Source organism: Aythya marila (assembly GCF_965140915.1).
Source record: "Aythya marila genome assembly, chromosome: 3".
Classification (NCBI taxonomy): Eukaryota; Metazoa; Chordata; class Aves; order Anseriformes; family Anatidae; genus Aythya; species Aythya marila.
The window spans coordinates 11688151-11703729 of NC_139044.1; the positions used below are offsets into that span (position 1 = coordinate 11688151).

At 41.8% G+C, this 15579-nt stretch overlaps 1 protein-coding gene across 10 annotated transcripts in view; it reads right to left on the reverse strand.

Annotated features, from left to right (window-relative positions):
- EHBP1 (EH domain binding protein 1) overlaps window positions 1-15579 on the reverse strand; it is a 207964-nt gene that overhangs the window by 151494 nt on the left and 40891 nt on the right. For all 10 annotated transcript variants that reach the window (XM_082757350.1, XM_082757349.1, XM_082757356.1 and 7 more), the window contains exon 5: window positions 9966-10019. In XM_082757350.1, the coding sequence (XP_082613476.1) occupies window positions 9966-10019 (54 nt within the window). The remainder of the gene's footprint in view (window positions 1-9965; window positions 10020-15579) is intronic.

The following is a 15579-nucleotide window of genomic DNA, read 5'->3' on the forward strand; positions in this document are numbered from 1 at the left end:
CAGACTTCCAGATTTTTCCAGTGAAAAGAATGGTGCCAGTCTAAAAGCTGTGGCAGCTCTACTACTTTGGAAAAAAAATGTTCTGCACATGCCATGGGACACAGAAGAGTCTAGTTTGGTGGAGATGAGATGAGACCGACTTAAAATTATCCAGCTGTGTCTCACCAGATCATGGCCATCAACGTCATGACTTCCAGAAACTCAGCTGATGCTTAAAATAACATCCTTCCAGCTTGAAGAAAAAAAAAAAAAAAAAAAAAAAAAAAAAGGAAAGAATGTGATTCAAATGCAATCAGTCAAAATAGACATAATTCTCTTCATTGCGGAAAGGGCTTGGTTCCAAAGTTTAAAAAGCTAAATGGTCATGACCACACTAGCACAACCACCAACTTCCTGAGGATGCAACTTCAACCACATTTTTCCTGCAGCAGTGACAGAGAAGGCTCCATCCTCCAGAAATGCTCAAGGTAAATGAGATCCAAACTCTTCTGAGACTCTTCCCATCCTCCTGAGAGGTGTCAGTAATGTTCCTACACCTGGTCTGTCTAAACAACCTGCCAACAGCTCAGGCAGCCACTCATGATCTGGGATGCCCACCACAGCCACCCTAAGGAAGTATATGGTTATAATGCCCGTGTGTTATGACAAATAACGAACTTTTATCAACTGCAAGGCAACGTTTGTGTGGCAGACCAAAGATGACTGGAATTAGCAGTGCAGAAGGAAGCCCGCCCTTAAAAATCCCTGTGTTCTTCCTCACAGGGAGATTTCCAACTTCACATGTTCCCCTTTGCACTTGCTTGCTTTGGTAGGCCTGCTGAATCCCTGATTCTGTAACACAGCCTTTGCAGGAAATCTGCTTGCAAACTTCCAAAGGCTTAGCTAGAGGTAGATGTAGGAAAAAAAATAATTTAAAGAAGTACCAAGAACCATGCTAAGCCATGTCCCAAAGTGTTTCACAATGCAAGTATTACAGAAATAAAAGAGAGAAAGTGCTTGGCTTCCATTAAGCATCAGAGAGCGGCTCCATCTGAAGAGAAGACCTGAAGGAAGGGATGCAGGCAGCAGTCACGGAGCAGCCTGCGTTAAAGCCATTGCACTAAACCCAGCTGAAACCCCCAAATTGTTCCATAGATCTCGAATATCCTGTTACCCTTCCTCTACAGCATCCACACTAGTTATTTACGCAGCCCATATAATACCTTAAATCCTTCCAAATAAATCAGTTTCTTTCACTGTACAGTGCAATTAAAATTACATAACATGAATTGTAACCAATTATAGCAAAGATTGATGCTGATGATTCACGGAACAACTTCCTACTAATTCTTCGTTGACAGATTTTTAGGGTTATTGTTCAAATAGTCCATTTTGTCCTTTCACTGACAAGCACACAGGAGCCAAAATCCTCCCAAACTCATTATGCTCCTTCCTACGGCTGCTCTTGGGAGCAGGCGCCCGATGCCTCCGTCACTCCTGGCTTTGGCACTTCGTGGAGTTACTTCTGCAGGGGTGTTTCCTTCGCTCTTATTCCACTTTGGCCTGACGACAGCTTTTTCCCTCTGCTTCCCACGTTACCTGATCAGCCATTCTCCCTTTGTTTTAGCCCTTCCATTGCTGACAACTCCTTACGCACCAACATCAGCCATGCCAATAATTCTTCACATCATTTTCGACATTGCTTCTGATGTGTTAAATGCTGTACGTCCTTTTTGATTTTTGTCCCATGCCTTCCTGCAACTGCTGACATTCACTGTTTTGCCGTAGGGAGCAGAGCTTCCCCATGTCTTGTTCTTTGCCACCCCAAATATTCTCACAGTATAGATCATTAAAGCTGCATACAAGAACTGGGAATCTTTAAGGAAAACCTTCAAAAAACTACAAAAAGTGTATTTACTCTCAGCAGGCAAAGCCCTCAGAGTCAAACCCACCAGCTTCCTATTTCAGACTGTGCACCACCAGGTATTAAACCAGCTCAGCCCCAGGTCCATCGCGCTCAGCCTGCCATCCTCCTGTTTCTTCTCAGCTCCGGTCTACAGGAAACATTTCTACACACCCAATTAAACCCAAAGTTGTTCTTTCCTGCTGCCCACCAAAATTCAGGAAACAATTCGCCCCAGCTACACCAACAGGAAGGGAGAAACTTCATGCACAAAAGCAACACGATGGCGCAGGGGCAATTCAGAACGAGGAATGTGCTGAGAGGGAAAAAATCCTGCATGGAATGGCATTAATTAAGTTATGGAGGTCAATTAATTTCCATTATATTAAACTCTATTAAGACAGCTAACAACCAAAGATAAGAGGCTGAAGGCAATAACACTCAGCGCTATTACACTGCCAGATGGTTTTCCTAATAACAAAGGGTAGCAGGAACCCAGAACTCTTCTTTTTCTGTCAGCCAGCTCCCATTCTGCTGGTGGCCACTATTCTTAAATAATATGCCCTGGGTTAAATTGTGCCTGCTTGCACGTACAATCCTATCCAGTCACTTAATGCAGGGCTACATTTTACACAATAATGGGTATTTTAATTCTTTTTTTGACACACGTTTCTGTACTTTGAGCACATGCAATTGCAAGGTTTTATCTCAAATCAAGCGACGTATTCAATTGGGCTCCCAGATTATCTGCCTTTGAAGGTGACTTATGTCAAAAACATTTTTCATTAAACGTGTTGCCGTTTTTCCCATTTCCCACATCGAATATTTCGAACTACGTGGCTGCAACATATGCTAGTTCAACACCGTACGGCTACTGGGTCAAAAATGAGATTTATCCATCATAATGTCGCCCCAGACGGTGGCATTTTAAATAATGATATTCTGAAACGCATCAAGAGCGAACACGTATCTGTGACTACATGTAAATGTGAACACACACTCCAACACAAAAGCAGAAAAAAGTGGCAAGCTGAACAAGCTTAAAAGCAAACACTTTTCTATTAAAAGGCAAGTTGGTCAGCGCAGCTTATGTCTGGAGTATGATTAAGAACCCCACTGTAAAACAATTACCAAGACACTATTCTGTATTTGATGTCTGAAAGAGAAAAGACCTCATGCAGACTCTGTGTGAGCTGGCAAGTCTATTTTACCGCTGATTTTCTATGAATAAACATATGCTAAGAGTGGCTGAAACACACTGCTGGTTTTAAACATGCCTAATGTAGTATTAGGGGTTCGTTTCCAAAGCTGTCTGCCTTGTTTATCAGCTTCCTCCCTCCAGCTGGCAAAGAACACCACTGATAGCAACCCCGATCAGTTGTCTGGCACCATACACTCATCTACAGGAGTCGTGTACTTCTAGCAAGGAAATAAAGCCAAAAACCCTAAACAAAGTGGTTCCAGCAATTTAGAAAACAGTTGTACTTTACTACTGTGAATCAATAATAACCTGATAAATTATATGTCATCAAACTCATTCCGCTGTAAATGTTATGGTGTATAGCACTTACGGAGCGGTGATGCCTGGGCTGTTCCGGGCAACTCCCCGCACCCTCTTGTCTCCATCTTCCATTCGTGAGACCCTCTAGTGTAAGTGTAGCATAAAAATCAGAAAATGAGATTACTTTGCCTTTTCTCGCAAAATTTCAATTGAAAAGCTGTAATGTAGTTCTCCAAACTGCTGTATAATCTGTAGGCAAATACGTTCCACGCAGTTCCACTTAGTGCAGTTATTAACACCGCATCAGAAATAATATTATTTGAAGGACAGTTTAGGCACCACATTTTATGGGATAAAGATCAAATAACAAAAAACCTACAGAATTATTTGTGAAAAACAAATACAGGAGAAAAGAGTGAGATCCAGGGGCTGCTATGGGTCACAAGTCCCGTGAGCTGACGGAGCCTTTAGGGGAAGCTTTTGCAGCATCTGCCCTCGCAACCAGCACGGTTGTGTCTCCTCTCCACGTGCTGTGCCTTTCGGAGGGGAACACCTCCCTCGAACAGCCCAGTCTTCACACCTTGCTCACTTAATACTCGCACTAATGCAATTGTCCTACAGCATTTGGTGCAGAAATTCTCCAGCAGAACTCGTATTCATGAAGGGTGTCATCTGCATCCTTTGCCTTCTGCAATTTTCAGAGAAGATGCCCACTATTCGACAGTGGCTTTCGATACCTCCTGGGTCAGTGCTGATGGACAGGAGACTCCTCTGCTCCAGGACATCTGCCCTACACCACGAGCAGTCACTCACCGCACAGGCCCGTCTCCTGCTCCTTGCAGCTCCTGGGTTTTAGTTACAATTGCTTACACGTGCTACCATGTAGTCTGGACGAGAGATATCGATTTGTTCTGAAAGATGCTGGAGGTCTGCAAATTACAAAATGCAGGCAAGGTCTCCTGCCCTTCTTACCCCATAAACAGGCCACAGGCCAATCAAGACAAAGATTCCTGCAAGTTTTGCTCCAAAACCCTAATCTTGGAGATTCCTGGACTAGAACAAAGTGCTAAATATTTAATGTAAGCAAAAACGGAAAGCAAAACAAGTTTCCTGATTCTCTATTAAATTTAAAGCAGAGCAAGTGTGAGATGGCTGACAAAGCAGCATTTAATTCCCAGCTATATCTAGACCAGAATACCCAGCCTAATTTACACAGACAGACAGTCACAGCTCACATAATCACATACAGCAGAATATGACAGTGGAATTAAAGGACCAGGAAAGCATGTCTGAACCACGAGCTTCCTATTCTAAATGTATTAAAGGCAGACATTTAATTCAGAAAAAGGCTAACCTGGTTGTTTCTCATTTTAAGCCAAAAATTTATTTCAAGCAGAAAATACAAAATGAGTGATATAGCTTTTTTTGATTACTTTTTTTTTTTTTTAAATAAATCAAATAGCCAGTTTAGACTTAGGCTCCCACATGCCACAAAGATGCACTAGAAGAGATAGCCAAGATTTTGTAATAAATTCTGATATAGCAACCGATCAGCAAACGAGGAACCGTCTTATTCCACATGCCAGTCTGTGTTTCCCCAGGTTCTTTTTGCAAACGGAGCTGACAGTACTCAGAATTTCAATTCAGTATGCTGTACTGGCATTCACCTCCCAGCATTTATTTCCAGAACCAGGTGTGAAGTTTTTGACATCTGGCCTCATGCTTTTATTCCAACATAAAGCAGAACTTGCTCTTGTGAAGTTACTGTAGCAACACTGGTGTCACTGAAGGGAGTTAAACACCCAGTCTAAAAGTCTGATTTTACCAAAATTGGGGGCTAATTACTCCACAAATTCAGATGAGCTGGTATTTCTTGAAAAGCCTCATTTAGAAAATAACGCATTTAAAGCTGTATCTGATGGGTGCTCCCATCTTCCTAATACCCCATTTTGTTGTGTTGCTTTTAAAATCAGTCACCTTTAATCCCAGGAACATTTCTACATTCCATCCACATGCCCTCTTTCCTATTACTTCCACATTATTTATCACCTTTATTTGTGTTGTCATATCTAAAACCAATGGATGGGCATTTTAGGACAGAAAGCAATCTCTCCAAACCTGTGAATGACATAACGTGCTTTAGGGCATTCAAAATTAAAATTAATCATCAGCAATCACGGTACAGAATTTCTGGAGAAAGAAAAACAGAACAGAGGACTTGTTCTAATAAAATTAAACTAGATTATGTCAAATTTTCTGTAACTTTTTTTTTAACGTTTCTTTCATTTTGAGGCATTGCTCACATTTGAGCTGAAGATGGTTCAGAAGCCATGGTGCATTGGGGCTCCTAAAGCTAAAGAAGAGCAGTGGACAAAAAGAAAATTCATCTACCTTCCAGCTTAAGTTTATTATTCTTGATAACTGTTTGCTGTAGGCTACTTAAATGAACTCCAAACACCTGTTTTCTCACTGCAGCAGTTGGACATTTTCCTGGAGAAACCACTTAAAATACCATTATTGGTCAAGGGAAAAAAAATAACCAGAAGCGTGAGTGTGTCTCACAGAATAATACACACCTGAGATCTTACAAGGCACTGTCAAACTTGAAAGGCTGGCATCTAAAATCAGGAAAAGTTCGCAGTAAGGCAGGGGTTTTTCTTCACCATCACTACCTAGATATTCAAAAAGGCACTACCAGCAAACAGTAGCCTAAAACAGGATGTTGGAAAGAGTGGGGAAAGCTCTAGAAAGGATTGGTGTGCAAGTGCGTTCAGTTCCCAAGACCTCAGTACACAAACAGCTTGGAAATTTGGGGCAGTGCTTTGTCCCACACATGATAGTTTGCAGGCGGAGCTGGGCGCTGGTCCCTAGAAGCCGTGGGCAGCACAAGCAGAGAAGGATGCTGAACACTCACCTACACAAGTGGTCCTTAAAAATACAATGCTAATGATCTGCTAATGCAATGAAGGGAAACAAAATCCCGTGTGTAACCACTATCACATCATTGTGGGTGATTCGTTAGAGGCAAGAATAATGAAAGGGGGTTTCCAGACGCACAGAAAGCGGAATCTGTTCTCCGTATCTGTAATGGGTAAGGCAAGAAATAGCAGCCCAAAACCGCATCAACAGATCCCCAGTGGTGAGGGCAATGAAGCACTGAAATGTGCTGCCTGGAGATGCTGCAGAGATCCCATCTTAAAAAGCTTTTAAGAAACAGCTTAGAGAAGTGTTTGTCTGGAATGATGCTGCAAGACAGATCAGGTAAAAGCTGCCTCCAGCCCAAGCCTAGGCAAGTCTAGGAAAAAAGCTTCAAAAACAAAAACGGTGAGACATTTTTCTCCATTCATCTGCAAAACAGAAAACTGGAAAAGTTGTTTCATAGACCAAATCTTCACCCACTGAAAACTTCCTACGAGCTTTTCAATTCCATTCAAGAGTGTAGAAGGAATCAATCTCCAAGGCTGCCAGCAAGCAGGTAAACGTGAGTCCATCCTCAGTGCATGTGCTTATATCCTCTTCCTATACACTCCTTGCAAAGAGAAGCTTTGGGCAATACAATTTTTCCATGACATTAGCTACCTTTATTTTAGACAAAGTTCTCATACAGAGAGTCAAATAAAACTTCAACATATTAGGACCAACTTAAAGTCAGAGTGGAAACAGCATATGCTCAAATTACCCTTCGGAGTAATGACAGAGAAAATCACTTACTGGATTTTTAAATGAAAGGCAAGTAGCCCCTGCTCACTGAATGAACTCATGCCAATCTGTACAAGTTTGAAAGCCTATTACCTCGTCACAGGATGAAGGAGTCTTACTCAGCTATGAATTTCTCGCTCTCCATCTTGCAACAACCAATATGAAGATCCGATATGATTATTCAGAAGAGTAATGAACCCAAGGTAACTTAACTATCTCAGGAAGAAAAGTCAGATAACCAAATAGAGTTTGGCTAAACAAAGATGCAATCTAAGACAAGAAAGCTCACGGTGAATATACAAAGAATGCAGCTGTGAAGGAGAGAAAAACATGGAAGAGACCTAGGGAAGAAGAATATTGACATTTAGATATTAACAAACCATGCTATGAACAAAGTATTTATGGATTAGACGTGCAGTAGATGACAAAGGTTCACTTACTAAAACACAAATACAGAGCAACCAATGTGTTAAAAAGTTGTAAAAAATATCAGATCATAAATGTATTTGCAAGACTAAAACAACAAAAATTAAAAACCACAAGTACCCTGCTTCATTTTCATTTACAGCACGATTTTCTTGCACAAACCACCATATCTCACTTCTGTTAAAACTTCACCTAAAAGTGAGAGTGATCCTGTTCTGAATTTGACAGTGTCTGCAAACAGAGACCTCAAACTTCAGCCACGTATCTGTTAGCTGACCCTTGTTTAGGCATGCTGAAGAAGCAATACAAAATGACTTTCGACACTAACTTTTAATAACAACAATAAAAACCTCAAAATAAATATTTTAGCAGAGTTCAAATTGCTTCACAATGGAAGAACATCCCTCAATGTTTAGGCTTCAGCATCATCCTGCGTTCTCAGTGGTGCTAACTAAAAAGGCAGGGAAGCCCTGCAGACTCTGGGGGCAGAGAACATGTTTGGACAAAAGGAAAGGCTCCCAAAGGGCTGTAAGCATACCCTGCCCAAATGTAACCTGTCCTTTTCCAATTCAGTGACAAATATTTTCCTTTAAAACCAGAAAAATGTTACATTGAGGCTGAAATTAGTAAATCAGCAGTTTAGGTAGTGGGGAGATTAACCTCCGGTCCCTCAGTTCCCAAGTGTTGAACCAGCAGGTGTTTTGTGCTCTGAAACGTCAGCCAGCCATTGAATCAGATGTCACTTGCTGCAACAGATGAACCTATTTTCATCCACCACTAAGTGGAGCTGTTACTCTTGGAAAAAAGTTTCGCCATCATTCCAAGTATGTTTGGAGAGCAGATTTTGTTGGCAGTATTTACAGCTTTCTGTAGGGGGGGCCAGGGGGACCAAAAGCAACCAGTTGTATTGTTGCTTAAGGTCTCAATTTCAGCAGTAAAGCTATTTAATAAGTTTAGTATTTCTGAGTGCTGTTTAGATTAACTGCTCTAATCCAACAATAAGCATCCAGCAGCAAATATTTGGCAGTTCTCACGGGATGAACTAATGGCATAACTGCGGTTGTAAAGAATAAGCCTGCACATAACAAAAGATTGTTTCGTAACTGATACCTGCTGGAGCCATTTCCATCTGCTTTGTCAGAGGCTGGGTGTTTTGGGGCACAGCAATCCTTGCAAAACCTCCCACCGTGCGAGCGTTACTGCAGCTCAGTGAAGATTTGAGGCACAAAGTGAGAATGACACGCATCAGATGTCTCGCTGCCATCCCCAGACATCATCCAACAACATGTGAAAAAGCCATGTGCTTTTAAGGAACCTGAAGTCTACATGTGCATTATAAACTTCTGGAAAAAAAAAATAAAATACTCTGCAACGTCACAGGAAATCCAGCTATACCCAGAGGGGTTGACTGAGACATATACTGACATTGTTTTATCCAGAGCAGCTTGTACAGTGACAATCGGTGATGGAGACTTCCCTGATTAAAATAAACTAAGTGAGATAGAAAAGGAAACTCCAGGAAGCAGTAACTAAACTGTGTTTTGTGTTCTTAAGTCCCATAAACGAAAATAGAAACATGACATTTAAAAGCAAAGTATAAATTGCACTTGGCTGTCAGCCCTTTTAAATGATCGGTCGCTGGCAATCAGAATAAACCTTAGCTTTCAAGGCCCAAATCACTTCTGATATCAAAAGGAAGAAAAAGCAGCTGTTTTTTTTAGGCAAAATAACTGTAACTGGCAAACTCCATTGCTTTTGCATACCTCAGTGCTGTGACATTACTGCAACTCAGTACACAAGCGTTTTTTTTTTAAAGCTACATAAATAAAAACTAAATTGAGTTACTGAGAAACAGACCAAAACGAAACTACATTCATGAGAGATAAACACGCTGTCTTAATGTCACACAGTCCTTTAAAATGTCTTTCAAAAAGAGAAGAGGGAACTCCAGCTAAAGCAGTTTCCCCAGTTTTCAGCCTGGGCAGCCCCAGAGTGGAAGCTGCAGCCCAGCTTGGAGGACAGAAATGAAATAAAGGAGCTCCACGTAGCATTAAGCCCTGCCACTTGGTGCGCTGCAGAGCGAGATGTGCAGATGTCACAGCCCAGCTCAGACTTGTTCGCTCCCCAGCTCATAGAAAAATAATGTGTCATAACCCATAAACCCATGAGTCATAACCCAGCTCTAGCTTGTTTGCTCCACTGCTCACAGCAAAATAACGCACAGACGACTGATGCTTACAGGGAGAGAATTTCAGCAGTGCAGTACCCTACCCACTCACCTGTGCTTAACCAGGACATAAGAATGAGTATTTTAATAAGCCTTCATTACTGCGGAACAAGCTTTTACCATGCCTCAGCAGCCCAAATTTTACTCAAGCCCCTTCCAGCATTTGGACGCCTTTTCATTATTAATCACAGTCTCACAGGTATAAAAACCAACGTAACGTTCCAGCTTACGTTCTCTATGACAAACGTCCATTCCTTGTCTTCAAACTCTTCAGCGTGGGGATCCTAGAAAAACAAAGCAGAGAACTTCAGTCTAAAAATAATCCAGGGTGCCACAGAGAGAAATTCAGCCAAGATTTTTTATACGCTCATAGAAATATTTTTACCCGCTGAAGACGATGGAGGGAAATATTTCAGCTAGGAGGTAGGCTTCAACGGATGTCAAGGAGATGACAAACAAGTTGGTGTAAAACTGCCAAAGATTTAATAAAGCCTCCTACGGATAACACACACGAGGTTTCTTCTGATATATGCCCATAATTCTCTTTGCTTTCATCCCAGGCAAAGAATAGACAAATCTCACTTGAATTCTTACATTCCACCTTCCAGTAAGTCCAACACATCTACATCTCACAGACAACTGTGGAGGAAGGTGCTGCTCCTCCCTGGCGTGGGAAAGCACCCACCTACAGCACGCATCCAAACCATCGTCCCCACCACCTCGTGCCCCAAGAGTGATCAGAGATCCAGAGCAGTAGCTTCAGCTGAGCACTGCGTTTCACTGCAGATTACTTAGACACCTGTCCTTCCTTCACAATGTTTCTATTACATTACACTCAAGGAACAGCAACTGTTTTCACCAACAGGAAGACAAATGATGAGTTTCACAGATTTGGCATTTATTTCCAATTTCACAAGCTCTCAGTGCAGTGGTGTAGTCTACATTGTGTTGTCTGAAATTAAGATCATGTCCGAAACTGTAAGTCATCCCCTTCAGGCCTTTATCAAGGATCTTACCTTAAGAAATAGGTATATATTTTAATGTCATTAATTTATCATCCAGTCGTGCTTCTGAGCAGCTATAACCAAGTAATGTTCTCTTGCAAGGAACGTAGCTTTAGCCTTTCTTCCTGACAGGAAGAGTCATTTTGCTATACCTCAATTTTATCCCATTATGTCTGGTTACAGGAAACCCCTCAACTACTCGCTCGCCTCTGCCACCTGCATGCTTTAGATAATTGCACATAAATGTCACTCCCCCATAACTCCTTCATCACACTCGGTGAGATCCCTCAGTACCCCCAGAGTTTCCTTGTTTCTGTCTGAAGTCCATTGATGACACCACACTAATTCTGTCTTGCTGCATTAAGGTAACACAGTGGATTGAGAGATTTTGCTTCTGCTTTGTGTATCTGCAGTGGTGCCCAGGTCTCACGTTCAATCATTACAGCCTTATTTGGGGCTTTGCTTTAACTAGCCAGCCACACTCAGTTTTGCCTTCAAATCTGACATGCAGTTGTTAACAGGGACTGTAACCCCGTACGAGAAATAATTCTCTTTAACTAGCTCTTAAACACACAAAAAATGTAGAAAACAGGAAGTTTACAGCATAAACAACCCCAGAAAAGAACATCTTCTCTCTCCAGCACTCAAAAGAGTTGGAAAAGAGTGCTCTTAAACAGGCCTCCTCCTCAATGCCTTGGGCACCAGCATTAGCCGTGTATTTAACAGCCACGTCCACAGGTGCCACGTGCAAAATGCATTTTTAAACATGCTACTTCAGCAATGGCAGGCAGTTTCCATATAGAAATCAATGTCAAAATCTGACACATGATTTCTTTTGCTGTATGAATCAATCTCTATAGATTTTTAAAAATCAGAGGACTTTGAATACTACAGATGAGTGTAAAAACATATTGTGCCATTAGCCTTACAGACAGAAGGGCAGCTAGATGCAGACAGAAAGATCCCTAGGTATCTCCATGTCCCAATTAACATACTTGTAAATATCAGATTATGTAATCATGCATCCATCACGTTAATCAGCTTTGTGCAGTTCTGCATTATGTAAATAACGAGCACGCTACCTGCTGCTTTGCTGTATCTCGCATCAATTCCAGCGATATCATTTGCTCTAATCCAGCTATTAAATACTTACCATTTTCACAAGTTAACCCGGGGCAACTACCTTTTTGTTTAATTGCTTCCTCTGATACAGCATAAAACGACATAATGAGATTTAATAGGATCATTAATCACTTCAGGTTTAATATGCTACTCCTTAAGATGTGACTAAACTCTTAAAGAGTTCATCTTGCTCAATTTTCTTCAGAACTCCCAAACCAAGCTTGCAGGTTTCCATAAAACTCCTTGCGAACTCAGGGCCTGGTATTTTATCCTACATAATAAACAAAACGCTCATTATTTTGTCCATGCAAGACAATAATCTAGAAAGAAAAATTAAGCCCTTCTGTTGATGGCACTGATGCTGATTCCCACCTCTGAAGGCCACAGAATCAGGTGCTCTGCTGTACACTTTTGATAATCTGATAGAGCAAAATCGTACTGTCGATCAGAGACTTCTCACTGTTTAACAGGCTAGCATGAACTTTACAGAGAAGCGAACACCTCAGAAAAGTTAAATCCAGTCTATTACCCCCAGATTCCCTACCAATTACACAGAACAAAAAAGAAAAAAAGAAAAACTTCAAGCATTTCTCTGATGAGCAACCAAGAATTCAGATGGCATGAAGCATGCTAAAACTTGGACACTTTGGGCACACGTAAGGTATTTCAGATTTAAATATAAATATGTTCTTTATTATTAAAGAGCCCCATTTCTTGTTACTCTTCAAATGACTCAGCAACATAAAGCCCCAAATGAGCTCATACAGATCAGCCTTGGCATTTAGTTGCAATAGACAGGTAAGCAGCTTCACTCTTCTTGCTAAAATGCTTTTATGAGAAATCCAGGATGCAGCACACATTGTCCTATTTCTAGCTAATTTGCAACCCGATTATGTGGTCAGCATTAGCAGATACTTCTATAATTAACCCCACAATAGTTTCTATTGCAACCATCATTCCACCCTTTGGGCTAACGCTTCCATGTGTGGTCTCTATAAATAATGATGCCTCTATGAATCCGCCTAGTTCTTTGGCTTATTTTGGATTTGCAGAGGGTAAATACCAGTAAAAAGTATAGCAGCACGTATTTCCCACATCATTGCATGGCTAACCCCTAATTCTGTATTCAGTTCCCACACAAAACTCAAGTGATGAATTCAGCAAACTATCATTTGCAGGCTGTACAGCTGACTACCTCTTATGAAAAACAACATTGCTGTGCAAAGAATCACCCTAGCAGTAACAACTATTACGGCCTTTCACATTTTCACCATGTGAAAGTCCTCCCAGGTAACACAGCACACAAAACCTCACCTCACCTGCAAGCAGCTACAGCCCGTCACTGAAAACATGCAGCTAGAAACACCTGATGACTGGAGTTACAGGCAGACCTCACTCCCCTGCTCCCTCCTGAAAGCAAATGCTGATGAAAATTACCTAAAAAGCTCAAGAAACAAACAGTGTAATATTCTTCTCCGTCTGAAACTGCCTCAAAACCATCACTACCTTACTAACACAGAAGGAACACGAGGGGTAAGAGCCCAACAGTTCTCTAGCAACCTCTCGCAGAAGCACAGCTACGCTCCATCTAAGATTTATTGCACTTTTACCTTGAATTGAAAACTGTATTTGGGTAAGTGGATTAAAAGACTGGTCATTTCTTCTCATTATTATTATTTTTTTAAATCATCATTCTGAGTATCAGGAAATGGGGCTCCTTTTCTTGTTTTTCTTTCCACACACATTAACCTCTCAGTATGATGCTCCTTTTTGACATCTTAAACTAAGTTTGGAGCCTTCTTCCCCCTCAGCCCTTCTTTTTTTCTTTCCTCTGGCAAGCAGAGGATCTTAGTGCTCAAAAGTGATGCTTGGGTGGGAAGCCAAGAGTAGGGAACTGTGCAAAGGAGAGAACATCACCTTACAGCTCTCCTACAGTGAGATACCCATTAGATATCCACAGATAACCATGTTCCCCACTCCCTTCTCAAGGTCAGTGGAGCATTTGGGTCTACATGCTGAAGCCTAGCCATATCCTGCTTACCTGGGAACTCTCAACTGCTTTCCTAGAGATCTGTTGACCCTCAACAAACTCCATCCCAAAAACCTTCCTCTGCAATCCCACCCATCAGCCTCCTCCTGCACCTCCCTTCTGCCTGGCCATGCACCAACTACCAGCAAACAGCCAGTCCTCCTGAGCTAGGGCAAAAGACAAGCAATGAGGCATTTCTGCATCCCATTTTTCCTGGTTGTTATCAGGTCATCACCAGCCCGCTCGTCAAGGGGCCTGGCTGAGAAGGAGATGCCTTCTGTGACGTAGAAGGTGGTTTCAGAAGACTGAGGGAAGTTTACCCATCTCCAGTAAAAGTTTAAAAGTTATCTTCATGGTTATTGCTGCTTCTCTTGTAACGGGAATGAAAGAAAGGTATTGGCAAACAAGGGACTGCTGCTCCTCCTGAGCAGCAGCCAGAGCAGGTGGTGAAAATCTTCAGCCTGTTAGCATCTGCTGCATTCCTCCTTCCTTCCCCATGCCTCCTCCCTAAGCTTTCCTGGCTTTTGAAGCTTGTCTTTCAATTATATCACTTCATACCAGCCTTAATCTTCGGTCTTTCTTCTGGGGGAATAAAAGGACTTAAGGCCTGTCATGCTGAATCAGATCAAGCGATGACGGGGTTTGATCTCCCTCTGCCAGTGACCTCCAGCAGATGCTCTGGGTACTCCAACATCTGTCTTCAGCAGTTGCACTTGGCCGTTTAAAACTGCAGAAGCCTCAAAATTTGACCCAATTCTTGTCACTCCCAATGTTGTTTGCAGAGGCCCGATTAGCCTAGAAACGTCACACACAGCTCTGGTCAGCTCCTGTTCAGCTGAGCTTCCAGAAGGCAGCGAGCACCAAGCAGACCTGTCCCTGTGCATTGCTACTCCAAGCTCACACTTGCCTGTACAGCCTCTAGACTAGAAAGACAATAAAGTTGACTTTTTCTTTTAACTCCAGCTTTACAATTAGTGCCCACACTAACCCTGGTATTAAATTTAGTAAGCAAATGGAATTTTGTGCTTCTCACATCCCTGAGCTTGTGACTTTTATACCTGATACACGACATTGTATCTTGTCTACGTGGCTGCTTCTTCTCTTATGGATTAACCTCCCAGGAGTTGGGTGAAACCACTGCTCTCTCCTGAGCTGAAACAAGCATCTTCTGAACCTGGCTTCACTCTTCACTTCCTGGGAACGGTGTTACTGAAGGCTTTTTTCTCCTGAGACAGACTGGCTATGTTGGAAGGTAGTGCTAGTGAAATAAAGGCATTAGTTTATAGCAAGGTAAATTATGTGAATTTGAGTGTGATGTATGATAAGTCTAACAACTTGATGGAAAAAAGGCCACCAAGGAGAAGAAGCAGCTTTTTCAGGTAGATTTTGATTATGACAAAGGAACTGAGTACCACGTGTCAGCTGAGAAATGACTTGGCCCTGGGTGTTACTACAGGACATCCAGATCTGTAGAAAGCTGGTGGGCTGCCTGTTCATCTCGGAGTAGAAAATACTGGGGTGTTTCACAAACAAAATATATCACATGCATTACAGCTTGCTTCTGAGAATAACTGAGGACATGCATACTAGTCAGCTGCCCTTATTTTTTAACATCTAAAGTTATAAACTTCAGTCCCTCTCTACATATATGTATGTATATATTCAGCCTGAAAGCCAGAGTTAGAGAAT